The sequence below is a fragment of the Chiloscyllium plagiosum genome, unplaced genomic scaffold (assembly GCF_037043375.1).
Source record: "Chiloscyllium plagiosum isolate Xiang-an unplaced genomic scaffold, Cpla_swu_hap1 HiC_scaffold_30, whole genome shotgun sequence".
NCBI classification, from domain to species: domain Eukaryota; kingdom Metazoa; phylum Chordata; class Chondrichthyes; order Orectolobiformes; family Hemiscylliidae; genus Chiloscyllium; species Chiloscyllium plagiosum.
This window is the reverse complement of record NW_028270168.1, coordinates 37,961,439-37,985,459: the sequence shown is the minus strand read 5'-3', so window position 1 is coordinate 37,985,459 and position 24,021 is coordinate 37,961,439. Positions and strand designations below refer to the sequence as shown.

Here is a 24,021-nt window from a genome sequence, read left to right as displayed (position 1 = left end):
GGTCTGTAGAGAATGCAGGAACATTTTAGGCTAGTGGTCTTTTATCAGACTGGGAGAATGCTGATTATGTAAACTCTGTGCAGACCTGATGGCAAGGCAGGTGTTGGGTGATACCTACGCACTCGGAACAGAATTCTTCCATGATATCAATAGAAGATGTTGCATGGACAATGAAGTGGGCCACAGTACTACTTGCTTGCTGAAAGTTGCATGGCAGTGCACCACGAAAACATTTTGTCCCTCAACTGTTTTTAAATGAGTACAGAACCAAGGAGAATGGTGGGGCAGGAAAAAGACAAAGGGTGTGACATTGTGGAGGATGAGAGTAATTCATTGACAAAAAGGAATGATGATAAAATGTAAAAGGGAATGGAACATAATAACTAAACAAGGAGAAAGCCGGTCAAGATGCTATGCGAATGGCAGTGATGTAACTGTTGCACCAGTACCTGTCACCTAACAAAATGGGAATAGCTTTGATGATCAGAAGTTATTGAATGTAGTCTTTACACCTAGAGATTATTAACTACTTAATTGAAAGAAGTGCTAAGAGAGTGGAGTGCCTTATTTCCACCTCCAACTTCATTTTGTTTCTTTGCCCTCCCTCTGTGCTGTCCCGTTTCTCTCTTTTTTTGTTGTGATTGCACAGCCCCTGATGAGTTTTGCATGTGAAATGGTGATTGAATCAAAAACATGGCTAAGTTCGTGTTGGAAAAATAACATTCATGATGTGCAGAAGCATCTCTGATTTTAAGCAATAGATGAAAGTACTGTTCTTTTGAAAGTTAAAGTTTTCAACAGTTTGTGGGCTTTCTAACAGGTGTTGTTCCCATGTTAAAAAAGGAGAGTGTTGGACATTAGGGAAAAAGGAGTGCTCCCATAGACAGGGTTCAAATATGCTACCGCAATATGGACGGATTGCCTATGAAGCCTGATTCTTGGAGCAGTAGTTACAATGGCAGTCAGGCAATGATGATGTAGATTCGCAATACATTCACAAATGTGAGCTTGGCTTTGCAATGAAGTATCGTCTGTGCCATTTCTGTGCCCTCAGAAGCTTTTTTTCCCCTCCCATTACATACAATGTGAATGATAGCTCTTGGCTGGCAGAGATTGACTGGGTGTATGGCTGATCTTTAAATATGGCATTGGTATTCGGGAATCCTGGGAGGTCTCGGCTGTTGGGAATACACCAGCCACTGGTGAGCACACAATAACATGAGCAGGACATGACAGAGACGTGGTGCACACTTAAATGAAGAAAAATGCATAGGATTGTGGGAGAAAACTTGCTAGAGCTCAAGGTGAGAAATCCTCCACAAAATTGCCACTGAGCTGATTTTTGTTAAAACTCTGCCAATTATATATCAGAAATAATCTCTTTTGCATTGAACTGAATATGCAATCAAAGCTAACCCTTTTTATTTGATGTTGTCAAGTTGAGAGCCACAATGCTCTTTAGCGAGAGAGTTTTTTGGATCTTGATCTTCTTTCCTTGGAACATTTACCCTCAGAAGAATCCTACTAAATGCATCCTCCTTTCAAATTAACATTCGAAATTGGTGGGATCTTATTCAAATGGTGATTCTACCAGACCGCATCTTCTTACATTCACTGCACATAAGGAAACCAACCTGGGAATGGATGCAGGGTACATCCTTTTATACTGAATGAAGTTAATAGAAAAATATATAACTCTTTCATCATGTTGCCGGTTAACAGACCTATTGAAACCATTTCTCTGCAGTACATTGGTTTCAACCTCTGGGCAAAACCTTCAGCAAATTTGCTGAAATTGTTTTTTCTTCTGGTTCAGTGGCAATTTTTTTTTACTTTAAGACTGCCACTTTGATTGTACCTTTCATCTGATTTATTTAAAACGTCACTGTTAAACTGTTTTAACTGTATGTTGACACAACTCAATGCTTCAATATCTCTCAAACATTTTGTGGAAAAACTGAGACAAAACATCCCTTTTTAGTATCTTTGTCTATAAAATTAAAACTGGGTTCGCACTTGATCTTTGATTTGCTGTTCAACAATATTAAGAGTGAAAAAAAATCATCCGGCCATTGCTATTTGTGGATCTTGCCTTGTGCAAATTGAATATTTGGCTTCCTAAATGATGGGAGTGAATGTGGCCTGGATGTTATCAGAAATTGAATAAGTGTCAATATCAATGGGTTTTATTGGGGGTTCTCTTTTTCTCTGTGCTCTAGCAAGCTTTCTCACTCTGTTCTCTATAGCTCTTATTAATAATCCATTATGCCTCAATGGCAACCGGCTCACACTGTCTTCTGCTCAGCAGTGGTGGGAATACTCATTTCTACTGAGAGCTCCAGAGATTCCTGACATGAGTGCATTCATAAAGTGCAAGGTTGAGTACTGCTTGTTGTGCCTATCATGGGAGGTCAATGATAAAGAAATGCTTCTGAAGGCACATGGCTGGTGCACCTACATTTCTTTGCAAATGTAAAGTGCACATTTATAAATATATTGCTGTTCAAGAATCAAGCTACACAGGTTGACTGCCGTTCACATCATCCCATCTTCGAACCATACCATAGCATTGCTACGTTTTCCATATTGCTCATTGAACAATGAGAAGATTTTAGGTGACAATGTAGGACCATTGCATGCTGGAAACTCTTCAACATAGTTGAAAACATTCACTTTTGTTAAGCAACAACAAATTCACTGCACCTGGATCAAATCTTTCAGAAGCAGGTGTCAATTAAATCCTGTTTGGCTTGTTGTACCTGACAGCGCACAGCTCTATCACCCTGAAGGTGATGTTTCTCCTACTCTTCATTTTTCTTCTCAAAAGACTGCTGTCATTCTACCAGCTCCTCAGAGTCCATCCCATCCCCTTCTTTCCTGTTCCATTTATACAGAGCACAACTGGGGAGGATTAAGCAGGTCACACTGATTGACTGTATCCCACTATGCTCCAGGTCAATTGAAGCAACAAAATGTAACATCAACAACCCTATTATCTACCCCACAATGCCTAGTAGAAGAATGCCAAAAATCACACAATACCAGGTTATAGTCCAACAGGTTTATTTGAAAGCACTAGCTTTCAAAGCGCTGCTCCTTCATCGGGTGGTTGTGGAGAATAAGATTGTAAGACACAGAATTTATAGCAAAAGTTTACAGTTCAAAGTTTGTGAGAAGGTTTGTAGCTCGGGTGCTCGTTGTTGTGGTTCTGTTTGCCAAGCTGGGAATTTGTGGTGCAGACGTTATAGGACACGCCAAACGGAGAACAGCCAGGGAATTCCTAGAGGCATGGCACTCATCCACAGATTCAATCAATAAGCACATCGACCTGGACCCAATATACAGACCACTGCAACGGACAGCTGGAACTGACAACCGGAAGCGGCAGATTCAAACCACTACAAATGCCGGAGGAAAGATCACAGAAGCGCTTCACAGGAGGCTCCCAAGCACTGAGGATGTCACCTAGACAGGGGACGAAACGTCTGCAACACAAATTCCCAGCTCGGCAAACAGAACCACAACAAAAGCTTACAGTGTGATGTAACAGAAATTATATATTGACAAAGACCCAGATTGATTGTTAAGTCTCTCATCTTTTAGAATGACCATGTTGGTTTCAGTTCTTTAATATGTGAATCACAAAACTTTTTTTTAAAAAAGTTACATTCTCAGGTGCACTTTAACAATTGGTGTCATGTCAGCCCAGATGGGCGGCACGGTGGCACAGTGGTTAGCACTGTTGCCTCGCAGCGCCAGAGACCCGGGTTCAATTCCCGCCTCAGGCGACTGACTGTGTGGAGTTTGCACGTTCTCCCCGTGTCTGCGTGGGTTTCCTCCGGGTGCTCCGGTTTCCTCCCACAGTCCAAAGATGTGCAGGGCCAGGTGAATTGGCCGTGCTAAATTGCCCGTAGTGTTAGGTAAGGGGTAAATGTAGGGGTATGGGTGGGTTCGCTTCGGCGGGTCGGTGTGGACTTGTTGGGCCGAAGGGCCTGTTTCCACACTGTAATGTAATCTAATCTAAAAAATCTAATAAGGTATTGAGGGTGTTAACTCCCTGTGCCGCAATGGTCAGGTTGATTCTCATCTAAAAAATAGATTTACAGAGTCTTACATGGATTCATGCAATTTTTGAGCAAAGTAAAATGTAATTCTGCAAGTACAAATTCACCCCGCAAACTTATATGTGCATGTGGGTGTGTGTGTTGGGGGGGGGGGAAGCGGGGGAGAGGGGGGGGAAAGGGTTATGAGTGTCTGTGAGAAGGTGTGTGTATGTGTGTGAGTGAGTATGAGTGTAAAGGGGTTTAAGTCTGTGAGACGATGTGTGTGGGAGTGTATGTATTACTGTATGACAGAGGGTCTGAGTGTCTGTGTGTGTGTGTGTCCTTCTGTCTGTCTGTGTGTGTGTATAGTGCAATGGGTCACCTGTAGTGTGACATGAACCCAAGGTCCCGGTTGAGGTCATCACCATGGGTATTGAACTTTTGCTATAAATTCTGTGTCTTAGAATCTTATTCCCCACAATCACCTGATGAAGGAGCACTGCTCTGAAAGCTAGTGCTTCCAAATAAACCTGTTGGACTATAACCTGGTGGTGCGTGATTTTTGGCTTTATACACCCCAGTCCAACACCGGCATCTCCAAATCATAGTCGAAGATTGGGCTGCATTGTGTCAATGCTCAGCCTTAGCCAGTATGGGTGGTGGTGGCTACATAATGAAATGATCAGGCATGGTTACAGACAGTAGCCCGTGTCTTCCTGGAGCTATCCTTGCAAAACATCCAGCCCTTGAACATCAGAATTCTCAAGCTTCTCGGCATGATGCCAGCTTCCCGTGTACAGGGTGCTAATGATCACTCAAAACTGATACTTTTAAGGAATGGAAGTCTTTTTGTGAATAAACTCTACTGTGTTCTAATATGGTACATTCTGTGTGTTCAGTCCATTGTGGGGAAATGAGCTGCATTTACAAAGTCTACTGTCTAGGCAGCAGCACTGACCTGGTCATGATAAATGAATAAAATGATAATATCTGGCACAAATTGTACCAGTAACAACTTTCATACATCTATGGGTTGAGGACTAACAGATCTCACACAGGTCCCAGGGAATCCTTAAAAGCAATCAGTGGCATGAAAGTTTAGCACAGCTGTCACCCTGATAGCCCCGGGTGGGATGAGCACCCATACGTTCAAATCCCAATCTAGTATTTGGCATGGTTCTCTTCAGGACATCCTTAGTCTATGGCAACACTGTGTCTGACTTATCTGGAGGAAACAGCATTGATGATAATATACGCAGGGTTTCCTTTAGCTCATGCACATCCTGAGGGGACATTTGGCTACTCCTTCTCCGGTGCTGAAAATGTGTCGCTGGAAAAGCACAGCAGGTCAGGCAGCATCCAAGGAACAGGAGAATCGACGTTTCGGGCATGAGCCCTTCTTCAGGAATGAGGAAAGTGTGCCCAGCAGGCTAAGATAAAAGGTAGGGAGGAGGGACTTGGAGGAGGGGCGTTGGAAATGTGAAAGGTGGAAGGAGGTCAAGGTGAGGGTGATAGGCCAGAGTGGTGGTGGGGACGGAGAGGTCAGGAAGAAGATTGCAGGTTAGGAAGGCGGTGCTGAGTTCGAGGGATTTGACTGAGACAAGGTGGGGGGAGGGGAAATGAGGAAACTGGAGAAATCTGAGTTCATCCCTTGTGGTTGGAGGATTCCTAGGCGGAAGATGAGGCACTCTTCCTCCAGCCATTGTGTTGCTATGGTCTGGCGATGGATGAGTCCAAGGATCTGCATGTCCTTGGTGGAGTGGGAGGGGGAATTGAAGTGTTGAGCCACGGGGTGGTTGGGTTAGTTGGTCCGGGTGCCCCAGAGGCTGGAGGAAGAGCGCCTCATCTTCCGCCTAGGAACCCTCCAACCACAAGAGATGAACTCAGATTTCTCCAGTTTCCTCATTTCCCCTCCCCCCACCTTGTCTCAATCAAATCCCTTGAACTCAGCACCGCCTTCCTAACCTGTAATCTTCTTCCTGACCTCTCCACCTCACCCCACACACACTCCTCTAGGTTATCTCTCCACCCTTCAGGCTCTCTGCCTTTATCCCTGATGAAGGGCTTTTGCCCGAAACGTCGATTTTACTGCTCCTCAGATGCTGCCTGAACTGCTGTGCTCTTCCAGCACCACTAATCCAGAATCTGGTTCCCAGCATCTGCAGTCATTGTTTTTACCTACTCCTTCTTCATAGCAAAGCTGTTTAACAGTGACTATAAGTTGTTGTTGAATCCTGGGCTTGCTGGCTCATTTGTCCCCCCCCCCTCAGTTTCTCTGCTGTTGTTGCATTGCATCTACAGAGTTGATAACCCCTGATTACAGTTGTAATTAACCAGTACAGGGAATAACAGAAACAGAACAAGTCCTTAGTCATGTGAGCAGTCAGCATTTATCTCAGACAGTTTAACGTAGTTCTCCTTATGGTCAGACATGGGAGATCCAGAAAAGGAGGAACATGGAGTGTATCTACTTTTGACTTTGGGACCTTATTCCAATCTACGCAGTATAAACTATGTTGTACAAACACAGGAGATCGTAAGTTTTACCTGATTATTGATATCTTGACCCCGCATCACCCAAGAACAGCAGTATTGAATACATGTGGATGCTGACAAATACTCACAGATCAATGTGAGAGGAAATCAGCTCCAAGCTGTAATGCAGTCCATGATATCTTGGATTATTTTTCTGAATAGTGGCCCACAGGTGGCACTTTCTTAGGTCACCTGGGATTGTTTCTGTTTCAAAGAGCTAGCTGTAATCAATCTGCAATGGTCAGTGACATGGTCTAGCTATCTCATGATTAAGATTTATATCCCACATTTCACAAACAGGGCACCACAATTATAGATGACATCAACTTGTATGATATAAGTGCCTAATTGATGCAATTGTCCCTTGAGAGATCTCACTTCAATTAAGCAAGATTAGGTACTAAATGCATGTGAATGTATGCAAATTAATACAAATCAACCTCTCATTGCTCACTAATGAGATTCTCATCTCATCAATTCAAATTTTGTGCAGAATCAGAGTTTTACTCAACATTGAGAATTTCAGTTTTCCATACACACCATTTTATCCAAAGTGACTTGCCAAATGCCCACCTCGTTGAGGGATTGGGAATTTTCTACATTGCATTTCAAAAAAATTCAACTGAACGTTTTTCTACCCCTCACCTAATCACGTGTCTTTTTTTTTAAAAATCTATTAACCACCACCAGTGAAAGAGAGTTGGCCTTTTAGCTCAGCCTTGAAATAACCACACCTCTCACACTATGATTGTTCAGGATCCATTAGGGGATCCTTCTGGAGTTCTGCTTTGACAACAGGGAAACTTTAGCTCCAAGGAAACTTTCAAGCCAAGGTGAAAATCCAGAACATTTTTTTTCAATATTTAACTCACCTGCCACTTAACTTGAGGATCATGGAGCCTGAAATGAACAGTTCCCATGTCTAAAAACATTTTTTATGGACCGGAATGTGCTCTTTTTTGTAAGGACGGGGGAAACACATTAATAGAAATGATACTCTAAAGACATGCTTTCCCTGTTAACAGCAATCATTTGAGGACTCTTATTACTGTAATCCAATTTACCCAGTGTATTAGATGCTATTAAATGTTGTCATGAGTGTCTTTAAAGTGTTGGGTTTGAAAGCTGACTTATAGTATGCCTTCCAATTCAAGTTCACAAAAGTACTATTGTTTGGAGTAATGAAGTTGGGGTGATAAATTGATAAGCTTCTTCTGTGGGGGCTCACTGAAGAAGAAAACTCAAAGCACAATGTGATAAATTACATTAATCACCTGCTGCATTCTGGGTAAATATGCAGAATAAATGGGGTTTGACATTGGGAAATTTGAACTCCATAGGAATAAATGATGGGAATAATAACATGAAATAAACTAACATTAAGCAAAAGGTAATTGTCTGGAAAGTTGCTATTAAAAACCATAAATATTTCTGACACCTTATAAAATTTCAACGGAGATACAGAGTTTGTAGTTAATTCATATTCCACATGATAATCTTCTATTATCCAACAAATGCACATTGCAAGGCATTGCAATCTTTTATTAAAATCTCTTGTACGATGCATATCATGGGTTTGTATTCAATAAGGAACATGATAAATGTGAAGGAGCACTGCCTCACAATTTTCAAAATGAGTTGGTACATGGGAGACTGAAAGTTTGTTATGTCTGTCATTGCAGAGAAATACAATCCCAAGGATAGGTTGAACTGGTGCTTTGTTGCTTAGCCCCTACTGTGCAAAAACCTTTCATTTCTAATCATAATTTTAAATTTCTTTCAAGTTATTCAACAAACCTAAATATGCATGAAGGAGCATTTTTAAAAATCTTGAAATAATCTGCTTCATTGACACTAGCTGCCATTTCAGAGTTTGTATATCTGTAAAACTAACAAAAATCAGAACAACATAGTTAATTTTTATATTAACATAGACATGTAAAAGATACTAAGTTGTGCCTTAAGCCTTTTGTATTGCAAATCAGTTTGAGTCTAGTATTTGATAGACATGTGGATAATTTTGCTTGAAGTCTTTGACCCTGTTGAATATAGTTCTCTGATCGATTACGCCCTCAGGCAACAGTCTTTGTCGAGTTTGCACATTCTCCGCATATGTCCATGGGTTTCCTTTGGGAGCTCCAGTTTCTTCCCAGAATCCAAAGAAGTGCAGGTTAGGTGGACTGACCGTACTAAAATTGTCTGGGAATGAGTAGGTTAGGTGGATTAGCCATGGAATATGTAGGGATACAGGGATAGGATAGAGAATTGGGTCCGGTTCGGATGCTCTTCGGAGGGTCAGTGTGGACTTAATGGGCCAAATTGCCTACTTTCACACTATAGGAATTCTATGATTCTATGATTTAAGTAAGAACTATAGTTCTGGCTTTGATATTCTTTGTGGCAGAATTTCTCCATTTCTTGGTTGTGCATAACAATTTTCAATTCATGTGGACTGCAGTTAGGTTTCGCATCATGATTGCTGACATAATTTTACTTATTTATCAAGTTTCTTATGTTTCTACTTAAAATTCAGTATTTAAGAAATTCTCTCATTTGTATCTAAGATAACAGTGAACATTGCAAAGCATAGATGCCCCTGAATGCCCAGCTGTCATACTCCAGGGTTTGGTGCCAGACTTCTATTCAAACAATATAAATTCAAAAAACAAAGGGTTAGAATTTCCACTTTTGACTCAGTTGGCAATTCAGATACAATCAGCATCTATATATGCACTGGTGTGCAGAAGTTCTTTTCTGGATTTCCTCTCAAACTGAATATCAGTCACAAAACTTCAACTATTTTAAGGATTGCTACCAGTGCCACAGCCTAGTGAGGCTAGGAACAGAGACTGAGTGCAGCTGAACACGTGGCCGCAGAGCTGGTGTAGGAGGGAGGGCTTCAGATATGTGGATCATTGGGATACCTCTAGGGAAGGTGGGACCTGTACAAGGAGGACAGGTTGCACTTGAACTGGAGGGGCACTAATATCCTGGGCAAGAGGTTTGCTAGAGCTCTTCAAGAGGGCTGAGACTAGTTTGGCAGGGGATGGGAATAGGAGCTATGGATCAGAGGATGGGGTAGCTGGTGAACAGGCAGACACAGCATGCACAGAGTTTGTGAGGAGGGATAGACAGTTGATAGGGCAAAGTGGCAGTAAGTGTGATGGGTTGAAGTGTGTCTATTTTAATACAAAATGTGTCAGGAATAAGAGTAATGAACTTAAAGCATGGAGCAGTACTTGAAGCCAAGATGTTGTGGTCATTCTGGAGACTTGGATGTCACAGGGTTTAAATGTTTCAAAAGGAATAGAGAATGAGGTAAAAGAGGTGGGGGAGTGGCATTGCTAATCAGGGATAGTATAACAGCTGCAGAAAGGAAGGTGGTTGAGGAGGGTTTGTCTACTGAGCCATGATAGTTGGAAGTCAGAAACAGGAAAAGAGCACTTTTTTGGGAGTTTTCTGTATAAAGCCCTGGTTAGACCACAATAGGAATATTGTGTTCAGTTCTGGTTGCCTCATTAGAGGAAGGATGTGGAAGCTTTAGAGAGTGTGCAGAGGAGATTTACCAGGATGCCCCTTGGATTGGAGGGTGTGTCTTGTGAAGAAAGGTTGAGGGAGCTAGGGTTTTCTCATCGGAATAAAGAAGGATGGAAAGTGACTTGATAGAGGTGTACAAGATAATGAGAGGCAGAAATAGAATGGATAGCCAGAGACTTTTTTCCCAGGGCAGAAATGTCTATCACAAGTGGGCATAATTTTAAGGTGATTGGAGGAAGGTTTAGGGGAGATGTCAGAGGTACGTTTGTTATACAGAGAGTTGTGGGTGTGTGGAATGCACTGTCAGCTGTGGTAGTATAGTCAGATAAGTTCAGGATATTTCAGCAACTCTTGGATTGGCACTTACTACGTTAAAATGTAAGATATGTTGGTTAATTTGATCTTAGAGTAGGATAAAAGATCAGCACGACATCGAGGGACAAAGGGCCTGTAGTGTGCTGTTCTGTTCTATGCTCTATGTTAACTTCAACAAAGCTTCAAAAACATACCATGATATTTTCAAACGTGGAGAAAGTGAGGTCTGCAGATGCTGGAGATCAGAGTTGAAAATGTGTTGCTGGAACAGCGCAGCAGGTCAGGCAGCATCCAGAGAACAGGAGAATCGACGTCTCGGGCATAAGCCCTTCTTCAGGAATGAGGAAAGTGTGATTCCTCATTCCTCATTCCTGAAGAAGGGCTTATGCCCAAAACGTCGATTCTCCTGTTCCCTGGATGCTGCCTGACCTGCTGCACTGTTCCAGCAACACATTTTCAGCTATTTTAAAACGTGACCCACTTTTCTCAATACAACTTAAAACAGATTTATCACAAAATAATGTATTTTTTATTATAATATATAATCTAACAAACTAATTGTACATTACTTGTATTTGATGCAAATAGAGATCATTAGCTATTGGTTCATTTGGAACTCTGCCAATAATAACATAAACGCTTAGTTGTTAGGTTAATAGATGCAAATCACTAAAGATTATGTAAGGAGAGCAAGGTTAAAAAACACAAAACTAAAACATTTGTGACCAAAATAGAAAATTGTACATAGCAGCACAGTGGCTCAGTGGTTAGCACTGCTGCCTCACAGCATCAGGGACCCAGGTTTGATTCCACTCTTGGGTGTCTGTCTGTATGGAGCTTGCATATTCTCCCTGTGTCAGCTTGGGTTTCCTCCCACAGTCCAAAGATGTGCAGGTTAGATGGATTGGCCATGCTAAATTGGCTGTAGTATCCAGGGATGTACAGTCTAGGTGGATTAGCCTTGGGTAGTGCAAGGTTACAAGGATAGGGTAAGGTGGTGGGTCTGGTTAGGATACTCTTAGGAGGGGCAGTGTGCTCTTCGGAGGGGTGGTGTGGACTTAACTGATGATTTTTCATAGGTCAATCATGATTGCAGTCTGATCCATTTGGAGTTTGAAGCATATGACCTGTGAAAGAATGTAGTGGACAGATGAATATGAGTCACATCCTAATCGAAGAGAAAAACAAGATCTGGCCTTGGTGTGATCACTGTCTACAAAAAAGGGAAAACTTAAAGTAAAATATTTCGTTAAGATCAATTTTGTGTCAGTTGGATAGTGATGAAATTTGGATCTTTTACTAGAGTTCTTGGATGAATCCATAGGGAAGATGGCTTCCTCAATGTCTAGGTGAATGTGAGGACTGCAGATGCTGGAGATTAGAGTCAAACGTATGGTGCTGGAAAAGCACAGGAGGTTAGGCAACATCCAAGGAGCAGGAAAATCGACGTTTCAGGTAAAGGGCTTTTGCCCGAAACACCGATTTTCCTGCTCCTCTGATGCTGCCTGACCTGCTGTGCTTTTCCAGCACCACACTCTCGACTTCTTCAATGTCTGTCAGGCTAAATTTCAATACATTTTGGAGAGTAGATAGTCACAAAATGGAAAAATCCACTGTTGACTTGAACAGATAGTCAATAGGATGAACTTAGACTTGATTAATTGAATATTCAGAAGGACGACTAAGAATGATAGGCCATTGATTGGCAGAATGGAGTGAAGGAATGAAGTACAAGAAAGCTCTTTCAAAGAACTGATAGTGAGTTCAGAAGTGATTCTTGTGTCACAAAAGGGTCACAAATCAGAGATGGAAACTCCTCAAAAGGGAGGTTTCACAACAGTATTTCAGGAAAACAGAACTATATTCCTCACCCTGTTCCATTGTTTTTCCAAACTGAATAGTCCTCAGGCAACCTCTCATCTCACATCAATAAATTTATCATGAAATTTTAAAAAAGAGATGCAGATTTCTTGGGGCTGACTCCATAAGACCACAAGACATAGGAGCAGAAATTAGGCCATTCAGCCCATCGAGTCTGCTCTGCCACTCAATCATGGCTGATAAGTTTCTCAACCCCATTCTCCAGCTTTCTCCCTCTTAACCTTGATCCCCTTAACATTTAAGAACTTATTTATCTCCATCTTAAATATACTTAATGACCTGGCCTCCAAAGCCTCCTGTGGCAGTGAATTCCATAGATTCACCATTCACTGGCTGAAGAGGTTTCTCCTTATCTCTCTTCCTGAGATATTGGGCCCAAAACTGCACATAGTACTCCAAATGTGGCCTGACCCTGCTTTAGTATTCAAGTCCTCTCAAGGCATTTGCCTTCCCAACTACTGACTCAACCTGCAAGTTTCCCTTGAGAGAATCCTGGACTAGAACTCCCAAGTCTCTTTGCACTTCAAGACTTGTGAATGTTTGCCCCATTTAGTTCTATTAAGTCAGTTGAAATTTTATTCATTTCAAGTCTACTGAAATATTAAAGCATACAGAAAAATCTCTTTCTTGGAAATGAACTATGCTTGGTCTTACTCACAATGCTGTGAGTAATGTTTTTGGAATTGTAATAATATTTGCAAGGAGTATTATCTTGGATCATTTTTCCTGTGTAGAATCCGCTATGTTAGTTATAACAGCATCTGTTAGAATGGTTGGCTTTCCCCTTGTTTATGTTCATTTCTGTTTCCAAACTTGTTTTTATTTATTAAAACCAAAAAGTGCAACATCAAATGCTTATCTTTCAGTCAGCAATCACCTTGGTTTCAAAAAGAGATCATACAACCAGTCAGGTTTCTGTTGGGAATTTGTCTCCAGCATTAATATTAACTGGATATTCACCCATAATATTTAGAGCCACAAGATTGTAATACCTGTGTTCGTGTGTGAACCATGTTGTATTTTTATTCTTTCCTTCAAGATAGTAGGTAATACATTTCCTCTTTCTGCAAATCAAGAGAACTTGTGAATAATAACTTCATTTTGAATGAGTTAATTATCTTTTAATTATAGTGTGATCATTGCATGCTAAAAAGAGAAATGTTATGGTTGACTGAAGGGTCTAAAAAGAGGGAAGCTGGGCCCAGTTTCTCAGCTGCTTGTGATAAGATTTAAGCAAAAAAATGTTTGCCATCACTTCACATCGACAAAAAAAAAGGAGTGTTACTCCCATCCAGCTCACAAGGGTACAGTGTTACATCTAAAGAAGAGACAGAACAATTATAAAGCTTGGTTCATTATTTAAATTGTTTGCATGCTCAAAACAATATCAATCTGTGGATTTGTTGTGTTGGTGAAATACCATGGAAGTTGATTTAAGAGCAAATAAGACATAAAACAAGATACATGTTTCAATGACCTGAAGAAGGCATGGCTAGTCATTTTTACCTGGTGGATATGTGAGTAACACATGGTTTCTTCATATTTATTTATTTTTAAGTATAGTCCTATGGCTCTGGAACCTTAAAAAGGGTTTTTTTATAAATCTTTCTTCTGATAAAATATTGGTCTTGTGAAGGCAACAAGTGCCGCATACTCATTGAATGTTATGTAGATATGCATTCCTTTCAGGACAACATACACTACAAAATGGATGAGTGGGCAATTCCAACCCAGATCTTCTGGCTTTTTGAGTTGTAACATACTACCTATGAATAACTCAAATTTTGATAACTGTACACTCTTGAAATAGTATCGATAATACTCTTTGCCAACTAGATTGGCATGCAGTAGCTCGTTTGTTAGTTTATTTTTATTAGTTCAAAGCTTTTAAAAACTTCCTGTTCATACCATCTCATTTGAAAAAAAAACATTTGAAGAGCCTGCTAAAGGCTTCTAAATGAATACCAGTAGTGGAAATTTGTTCATGGTTGGAAGCATGTCCACTTTAATTAGTTGTTGGGGACATTAGTGATGAGTGTGGGGATCAGCTTTCACTGCAATTATTTCTAAACTAACGCAAAGAATTGCTGCATCTCAAATTGTGAATGCAAGTTATACTTAAATTTCCCTGCTTTTTGAATTAAATTTATTGATTTCAGACTAATTGGATAGTTTAAAAATAAAACAGAAGCTCACAGAAATTCCAGACCCTGAGTATGTTTGCTTTAAATCAAGTTTAGAAAACATTTAAAGGCTTCCCATAGTAATATTATGCAGATATAATTTCAGATTTATAATAATAGGCTTTGGTAAAATATTGCAAAGCAGCTGAAGTTTGGAAACCATGGTGAAGTGGATGAATAGTGTACTATTAATGTAAAATCCATGAAAATATTGTTTGACACAAAGTAATAATCATTTGCATGTTGCAGGAATGAAACATCATTAATTTCATCTGAAAATCCAGTTGCATGAATTGGAAGGGAAATGTGATCATGGCTGAGGACTGTTAACAGTTTGTTCAGTCATAATATATGTATATTTTCTCTTTGTCTTTTTCAGTTTTACCAAGTCATACTTGTGGAAATCCTGGCAAATTACAGAATGGACTGCAGCAGGGATCCACTTACAATATTGGAGACAAAATCCGATTTAGCTGTAATGCCGGCCACTTCCTTGAAGGACATGCAGTACTGACTTGTCTTGCCAGTTCAGAGGACAGCGCATCGTGGGATTTTCCTGTTCCCTTTTGCAGAGGTAAAACTGAACTCAGCAGAATCTTCAACTGATGAGTTAGGGATATGCTTAAATTCTTGGTGTAATTCTCACAATACAGTCTTTGTAGATGTGAAGAGTGCTATGAATGTATCCCATTGGCAACATCACCAGCATTACCCATCTCTGTTGTGTGTGTTTTTCTTGTTTAAACTCACATGAATGCAACCTTACAATGAACTGAGTGTTGCAAAAATGCTGTTGAGAATTTATAAACTGGTTCTTATTCTGGAACCATTCTCATTGGTCACATTGTCCATTCTCATTGGACACATCATATCGTCAATCTGCAGCACAACATTTTTAAACCACAAGGTATAGGCAACTTGGTCCATTAAGCCTGGGCCACCATTCGATCATGGCTGATATGTTTTTCAAACCCATTCTCCTGCCTTTTGCCCGTAACTCTTGAACCTCTGACTAATCAACAACCTATCCGTTCCTGTCTTAAATGCACTGAATGATTTGACCTCCACAATCTTCTGTAGCAATGGGTTCCACAGGTTCCCTAGCCTCTGGCTGAAGAAATTCCTCTTCATCTTAGTTCCAAAGGGTTGCCCTTTCACTCTGAGGCTGTCCCCTTAGGCCCTAGTCTCACCTAAAACTGGAAACAATATCTCTTTGTATTGTATAAGTTTCAATGAGATTCCCCTCACCCTTCTAATTCCATGAGTACTTGACCCAGGATCCTCAACTGCTCCTCATATGACAGCCCTTCATCCCCAGGATTATTCGTGTGAACTTCCTATGGACCCTCTCTGGAACCAGCATGTTCTTCCTGAGATATGGGACCTAGGATTGCTCACAATATTCCAAATGTGATCTGACCAGAACCTTATTCATCCTCAGCAGTATATCCCTGCTCTTGTATTGTAGTCTCTTCAAAATGAATGCTTACATTGCATTTGCCTTCCTAACTGGCAACTAAACTTGTATGTTAACCTTATGAGAAACCAAAATGAGGATTCCTAAGCCCCTTGGTGCTTCAGATTTCCAAAGCCTTTCCCCATTTAGCAAATCATCTATGGTTCTATTCTTCCCACCAAAGTGCAAAACTTCATACTTTGCCACATTATATTCCACTTGCCCACTCTCCTGGCCTATCTAGGTCATTCTGCAACCTTCCTACTTCCTCAATATTACCTGATTCTCCACTCATCTTTATGCCATCTGCAAACTTAGTAACAGTGTCCTCAATTCTTCCATCCAGATTGTTAGTGCACAGCATGAATAGTTGTGGTCCCATGCAGACCTTCACTGGACAATTGATTTTGTTTTCAAGCAAAATTGTGCCACCAGTATGATGGTGTCTGAAGTCAAACACATTTCTAATTCTTCTCCTTTCAGAAACAAAACATTTCATTGTGTAAGATTAACTTGCTGCCCCTTAATTTAAGGGGACCAATAGCTTGTGATTGATCCAATTAACCTGTATTTACCTCCTACTAATTTGAGATGTTCGAGTATAAGTTGTATATATTTTGCAGATTATTTTAAATTTATGTCATATGAGCTGATAAAATGATGCAATTGTGTTAAAATCCAAATGTTGCAGTTGTCGTCACATTTGATTTTGCCTGGTAATAGGTCACCAATTGATCAGTTTAAGAGTGAATGAACAACAGTTAAGGGATAACTCAGTTTCATCAATGAGAAAGACTCTGAGAATGTGACTCCTACTAAAGCACTACTATTAGCTGGATTCCTGCAAATGGAGTATAGTACAGCCCAGAGCCAGAAGGGTTCTGCTCAGGACAGCTAGCCATGTGAAATTGGGCTTTTAATTTGATGTTGGAGTGTATCATTGTGAGACCCAATGGATTGGAGTGTGGAGAATAGATTGAGTAGCTGGAAGGTGAGCAGTTGTTTGGAGCGATGTGGCTTCTAACTATATTTAGATGCTGGAATATAACTGTGCTAGAGCAGTGGAACATAGTCTCAGTATTAGGTCAGCTCAGCTAGAAAAGAGGATCAAGAGCATTTGGGTGCGTTGCTAAGAAATCTGTGGCATCTGTCTCAAGACAACCTGCGAGGTGATGTGAACACCCGACACAGCAATCACTGTTAACCTATATTTACTTCCTATTAATTTAAGATGTTCGAGTATAAGTTGTATATATTTTGCAGATTATTTTACATTTTTAACTGTATAGTATATTTTATTTCTTCAAAACCATGACACAATGCACTTTTTTCCCTCCGTTAATTAGTAACTGGGACTTGTCTACTTTGAACATAGAGTTACTGGCCCCTAATCAGAAAATAAAGCAGATTTGTCAGTTTCATCCAGGATTGTAACAAGTTGTAGAACTTATCTAAACACAATGAAATAATGTAATGCAACTTGTGTTAAGAGTTTAACCCTGCAACTAAAAATAATATGTTACACCTGTATTACAGCAACATAGAATGGTGAATATTTACAGGGAAAAATAACTAAATTGTGCAATGTCCGAAATTTAGACCACAAGTTTGACATCACTTCTTGTAATATTATCCTTTTAGCATTTCCATCACCAAAAACGTTTGCATGTACATTTGTTGGCAATTGCAAAACATGACAGAACTTTACAGGTGAATTGTTGTAATAGTTCGCCAAGTTGGAAAGTTGATTTGCAGACAGTTTGTCCCTGTATAGGTGACATTGTCAGTGCTTTGGAGCACTACTGTACTGTGTTGTAAATTGTTGTAAAATAAGTAACTAATGAGGACAAAACTCAAATAGATTAGATTAGATTCTCTATACTGTGGAAACAGGCCCTTCGGCCCAACAAGTCCACACCAACCCTCTGAAGAGTAACCCACCCAGACCCAGTTCCCTCTGACTAATGCACCTAACACTATTGGCAATTTAGCATGGCCAATCCACCTGACCTGCACATCTTTCGACTGTAGGAGGAAACTAGAGCACCCGGAGGAAACCCACGCAGACACAGGGAGAATGTGCAAACTCCACACAGACTGGAATTGAACCTGGGTCCCTGGCGCTGTGAGGCAACAGTGCTAATTATTGAGCCACGGTGTGAATAGATTAATGTCTACAAGATGCAGTACAGAAATTCACCAAAGACCCTTAGATAGCACCTACAAAACCAAGACCACTTCCATATAGAAGGGCAGGAGAGCAGGTACATGGGAACATCACTGTCTGCAAGCTTTTACCATCCTGACATGGAGATATACTGACGTTCCTACAGTGTCACTGGGTCAATATCCTGGAACTCTCTCCCTAACAGTACCTAGATCACATGGACTGCATTGGTTCAAGATGGCAGCTCATCACCACCTCCTTCAGGGCATCTAGGGATGGGGAATAAATATAGGTCCATCCTGCGGTGCCCACATCCCACAAGAGAATCAAAAAACGTTACCCTCATGTTTTAATACATGAACCAAGTCTGTGAGGTTCACTGAGTGTGAGGAACACATTTTTATTTAAGAATGTAAAAGTGAAATGTTTTAAAACTGCTACGAATGTTTGAATAGGAAAAGCTCAATTAAAGCAGGTGTTGGACCTCCAGAGAGTGAATCTACAAATGGACCGTGGAAAGCAAAGAAATAACGAAGACATTGATCAGGTTTTTTTTTCTCCCCATATTCATGGTCGAAGACTGAGAAAGCTTCTCAAAGACCATTGAAATTTGAGAGTTGAAAGGAAGGGAGGAGCGTAAAACAATCGTCATTTAAGGAAACTGTGCTAGAAAAACAATTGAATATAAAAGCACACAAGTCCCCAGGACCTATTAACCTGTATGGTTCGGTCTTGAGTGAAGTGGCCACACAGATAGCAGAGGCAATTTTTTTTGTAAGATTCCAAAATTCATTTGATTCTGGAAGTATTCCTTCCAGATTGGGAAAACACAAATGTAATTCTGTTATTCAAGAGAGGAGGCAGAAGTCAGGAAACTATAGGCTGTTTGGCCTACGTCTGATATAAAGAGCTGGAGGATCCATTTAAGGAGGTTACAGAAGGATACTTAGAAAATCACAATATAATTAGGCAGAACCACACAACTTTGCAAAAGAGAAATTTAGATATAACAAATCTATGAGAGTTCTTTGAAGTAACATTCATGATGAGCAGAGGAGGACCAGCAGTTATAATGTACTTGGATTTCCAAAAGGCATTTCATAAGGTATCACATTAACGATTGATGCACAGGTTAAGAATACATGGTGTGGGGATTATTTATCAGCACAGGGAAACGATTGGTTGACTAACATGAAGCAGAGTAAAGAATGAAGTGCCACAAGAGTCTTCAAGTGTTTAAAATCTGGGCAACATTTAAATCAATGGGACTGATTAGTAGGGAAGCTAAATTTGCTGATAATACCAGTATAGCCGGAATATAAGTTAGCAAGAGCAACTCAAGCATCTGAGAAGGAATTAAGGAAGAGTACCAAACAATTAGTGGATGGAGTATATTTTGGATAAGTATGAACTTAGCTATTTTGGCCCGAAGAATAGAAAAGGCATTTGCTATTTATGATGTGGAGGGGCTGGTGGTGGACTGGGGTGGACAAAATTAAAAATCACACAATACCCATTATAGTGCAACAGGTTTATTTGGAGTTTCAAAGCGTTGCTTCTTCATCAGGTAGTTATGAAGCAGGATCTTTGAGAAGATTTGTAACTCAGTTGATGATAAGTTTGTAAGTTAGCTCGCTGAGCTGGAAGGTTTGTTTTCAGACGTTCCGTCACCGTACTAGTTAACATCATTAGTGAAGCACAAGTGGTATGTCCCACCTCTCTATTTATAGGTCTTTGTTTCTTCAGGTGGGTGATGTCATTTCCAGTTCTTTTTTTCAAGGGGCGATAGATGGATCCTAAATTGGTGTGTTTATTGATGGAATTCTTGTTAGAACGCCATGCCTCAAAGAATTCTTGGGCGAGTCTTTGTTTCATCTGTCCTCGGATGTGTGTGTTGTCCCAGTCAAAGTGGTGTCTTTCTTTGTCCGTATGTGTGGAAACTAGTGATAGTGGGTCGTGTCTTTTGATGGGCAGTTGGTGTTCATGTATCTTGGTGGCAAGTTTCCTCCTAGTTTGTCCGATGTGATGTTTTTTACAATTCTTGCACAGTATCTTGTAAATGTGATCAGTTTTGCTGGTAGTATCTAATGGATCCTTTAGGTTCATTAGTCGCTGTTTAAGTGAGTTGGTAGGTTTGTGGGTTACCAATATGCCAAGGGGTCTGAGTAGTTGGGAATCATTTCTGATATGACTTTGTAAGGTAATGTGGCTATAGTTTTTGGTTGCATTGTGTTTGCTTCTGAGGAATCAGCGGATTATGTTTATTGGGTATCCGTTTTTCTTGAAAATATTGCATAGATATTTTATAATAAAAAATTACAGTGTCATGCAGCTGAAATGATATTTGGAACAAACCGAGATTCAGTCTTTCATCTTTTAAAATGGATTTGTTAGTTTTGGAACATGACGGACACCTGAAGGTGCTCAAGAATGCTCTCAGAAGAACAGGGTACGATGTTCAACTCATCAATTGCCAGATCCAAAGGGGCCATAGCAAGAAAATGTAACAACCTCCTCAGGAGACAGACAGACTTTAACCTCACAACTTTAATGCATCGTCTGAGCTGAGAATGGCGCCTTTAGTTATAAAACCTTAAGATCCCTTGAGAATATAACTTAAAAGAAGTTCTGGGATTTACATATTAGAGAACCAAAACTAACAAATCTATTCTAATCTAGGTTTGTTCAATATATCACTTCAGCTGCATGACACTGTAATCTTTTGCTATAAATTCTGTGTCTTGTGATTCTGCTTCACAACCACCTGATAAAGAAACTGCACTTCAAAAGCTAGTGCTTCCAAATAAATCTGTTGGATTATAACCTGGTTTTATGAGATTTTTTAATTTGCTAGTTACGTGGAGAAAGATTGCAGGACTTGCTGGTTCAGAAGGATCTCGGGATCCTGTTACATGAATCATACACAGTTAGATAGCAGTTATAATGAGTAGGAAGGTGAATGGAATGGTCTTGATATTATACATATATATCTACCTTGAGAGAATTCCATAAATGTCAATGTGGGAGAAGTTTGGGAACTATTTTCTTGGAAGATTTATGTGAGAAGTGTAGGGCTAGAGACGTTCTGGTCACTGTTTGATTCTGGATTCAAGACAATTACCTAAATCTGGTTTTCCTGGATCATCAGACACGAGTCATACAACCCAAGGTGTATGGTGGGATGCTGTGGAAAGCCTGATGTACTAAGCTCAGGAACTGCCCAGGATGTTACAGTTCTGACTGGCTTACCCTGCTTCCTGCATCTTTCACAAAAGTTGCTGATTGAATTCTAGTCAGAGACTGCAGGAAATTCTGATATGTCCATGTGAATAGTTAACTAGGTAATGTTACACAGAAAACTCCTTCTATCACTGCACCTCAACCACTCACACTGAAACAGTGCTTCATCTTGAGCTGTCTATCCTACAGCACCTGACTGATTCCCCAGCTAGCCCTGACGTGAAATGACTATACTACTCTGCCGGGCTTCCCACTCGTACTAAAATTCAATTATCTGATTAGCCCACCTCAACCCAATGACGTCTTCCAAACCAATCTTTCCATCTGCCATCTTACCTACCTTAACTATTCAACCATTCATTGACTGCCTCACTAACATTTACTCATTCACAAAGATGCACATGGGATGTTTAAACTTAACAAATACAGGAAGTATCCGAAGGAGGGAGCGAGTATTCTGTGTGAATTCTTTGTTCTATGCAGGATTACAATACTATGGCATGTATTTCAACATTATAAGCTTTTATAAACTGAGCATTCATGTTTGTTGATTGATGTTTCCTTTGTTCCACCAGCCCAGGAACGATTGTTTCCCATGGCATATTTGATTTTAAATAACTATATAACATCCTAGTACCATTACCAACCAAAGTTTCATTCAACCTTTTTTGAAAGCCGTTTACTTGTAAAGTACTGTATTGTTAAATCTACTCTACATTTCACAGACTTTGTACAGGATCTGAAGCTGGAGATTCATTTTTTTCCCTCAAATTTATACATTTCCTACAGTGCTGTCTCACTCCAAGTGAAATAAGTGGCTTTCCTCTGTGCTTTTAAGTCAGATGTTCTCTTTAAGATATTGTGTCTGTCATCTGTCACTCTCTTTAAGTCTTTATGTATTTTACATTGGCAATTGCGTTTCAGATCAAAGTACCAGTTGCAGCTTTTAGTGCTTTAGGAACGGCATTATTTTACATATTTGTTAATCTTACAGAAGAGCAGTGTTTCAGGAAGCTGAAGGTTGTTACATCAAGTTGTGGCAGACATTTACAGCCTTCTAGAGAAGATTTTTTTTTAGTGCATTGGAGCAGGTCAGAAAACACATTGCCATTACTCTAACACCGAGGGGAAGAATGTAACATTGCAGAACAGTTCCTGGCCCAGAACGAGCAAGAGTCAAAAGGCAAAATTTTTAATGGCAGCAGTCTGCGCAGTACACAATGAGTTGAAATCCAACATTGTCAAAGAGATTTATTGCTGAGGTTGGTGTCTGTCAGGCTCCTGAATTTCCTGACAGGAAGGTTCACTCCCTGCCTAGAGCTACTTAGAGCTAAATTTGGTGTCACAAATATTCAACAGAGATGCACAGAAAACCTGTTGTGAAACCTGCATTCATTCATAGAACGTCACAAACGTAAAATTATAGAATCCCTAAAGTGTGGAAACAGGGTCTTCAGCTCAATAAGTCCACATCGACCCTCTGAAGAGTCACCCACCCAGACCCATTCCCCTACCTTTTATTTACCCCTGACCAATGCACCTAATCTACACATTCCCAAGCAGCATGGCCAATTCACTTAACCTGCACATCTTTGGTTTGTGGGAGGAAACCTGAGCACCCGGAGGAAATCCAAGCAGACATGGGGTGAACGTGCAAACTCCACACAGACAGTTGCCCGAGGCTGGAATTGAACCCATGGTCCCTGGTGCTGTGAGGCAACAGTGCTAACCACTGAGCCACTGTGCTGCCCAGGAAAACAGATTGTTGGATTACGACTGTTTTTTTCATCTGAACAAAATGCTTACCAGGCTTTCTTCCGAAAGGTAGGAGAAATACAGATGGTGCACCTTATTCGATATTTTTTTATTGGGAGTAAAGTCTCCAATAAACAGACATTGTGCCTGTAATGAGCTGCTGACACTGACCTTTCAAATAGAACGGTCTTGAAATTTGCAATATAGGTCAGGCGGATGCTGTCTGAATTGCTGTGCTCTTCCAGCACCACTGATCCAGAATCTGGTTTCCAGCATCTGCAGTCATTGTTTTTACCTCGTTGATTTTAACCCTACTGCAAATCCTCTTGCAAGGATGCCTGCCTTGAAGAAGTTTTCCTCCTCTCTCTACAAGAATCTCAGGGAGTCTCTCTCCCACTGCAACTCCCAGGTCATTTCCTCTGCCCTGAAGCTCTTCAACCATGTCCTGAAACAAACCCGCTACTACAGCCACAGCAGGTTTTATAGCAGACCACTTTACAATCTGCTGTTAGTTAATGTGCTTTTGTGGCATCATAAATGGTTCCATGTAAGAGGCTCCCAGTTGGAACAACACTTTTGTCACAGGTTCCAAGGACACAGATCTGTTTCCTGCTTTGACCTCTCGAAAGAGCAGCAATTTTTTGGGCAGACTTATGCAGACTCCACGGGAAAACTTTCTGTTTGACTTACTGGGGCCTCCGGGCATTATTTAATCATTTAAAAATACTTACTGTTCCTCTATATTTACAAATAGATACACATTGTCCGAACATCCCATGTCCTTCAGTACACACCATCAAAGATCTCCAGAATAATGGGTAAGTTGTAGCCTGTGAAGCATTGCAATATACAAGACTGAACCACTTGCAACAATCTTCAACCAGATGCACCAGCCATTTCAGTACCTTG

At 40.5% G+C, this 24,021-nt stretch overlaps 1 protein-coding gene across 1 annotated transcript in view; it reads left to right on the top strand.

The window, feature by feature from the left end:
- csmd1a (CUB and Sushi multiple domains 1a) overlaps positions 1-24,021 on the top strand; it is a 734,676-nt gene that overhangs the window by 687,073 nt on the left and 23,582 nt on the right. The window contains exon 4 of the mRNA XM_087976899.1: positions 14,874-15,068. Coding sequence (XP_087833025.1) covers positions 14,874-15,068 — 195 coding nt within the window. The remainder of the gene's footprint in view (positions 1-14,873; positions 15,069-24,021) is intronic.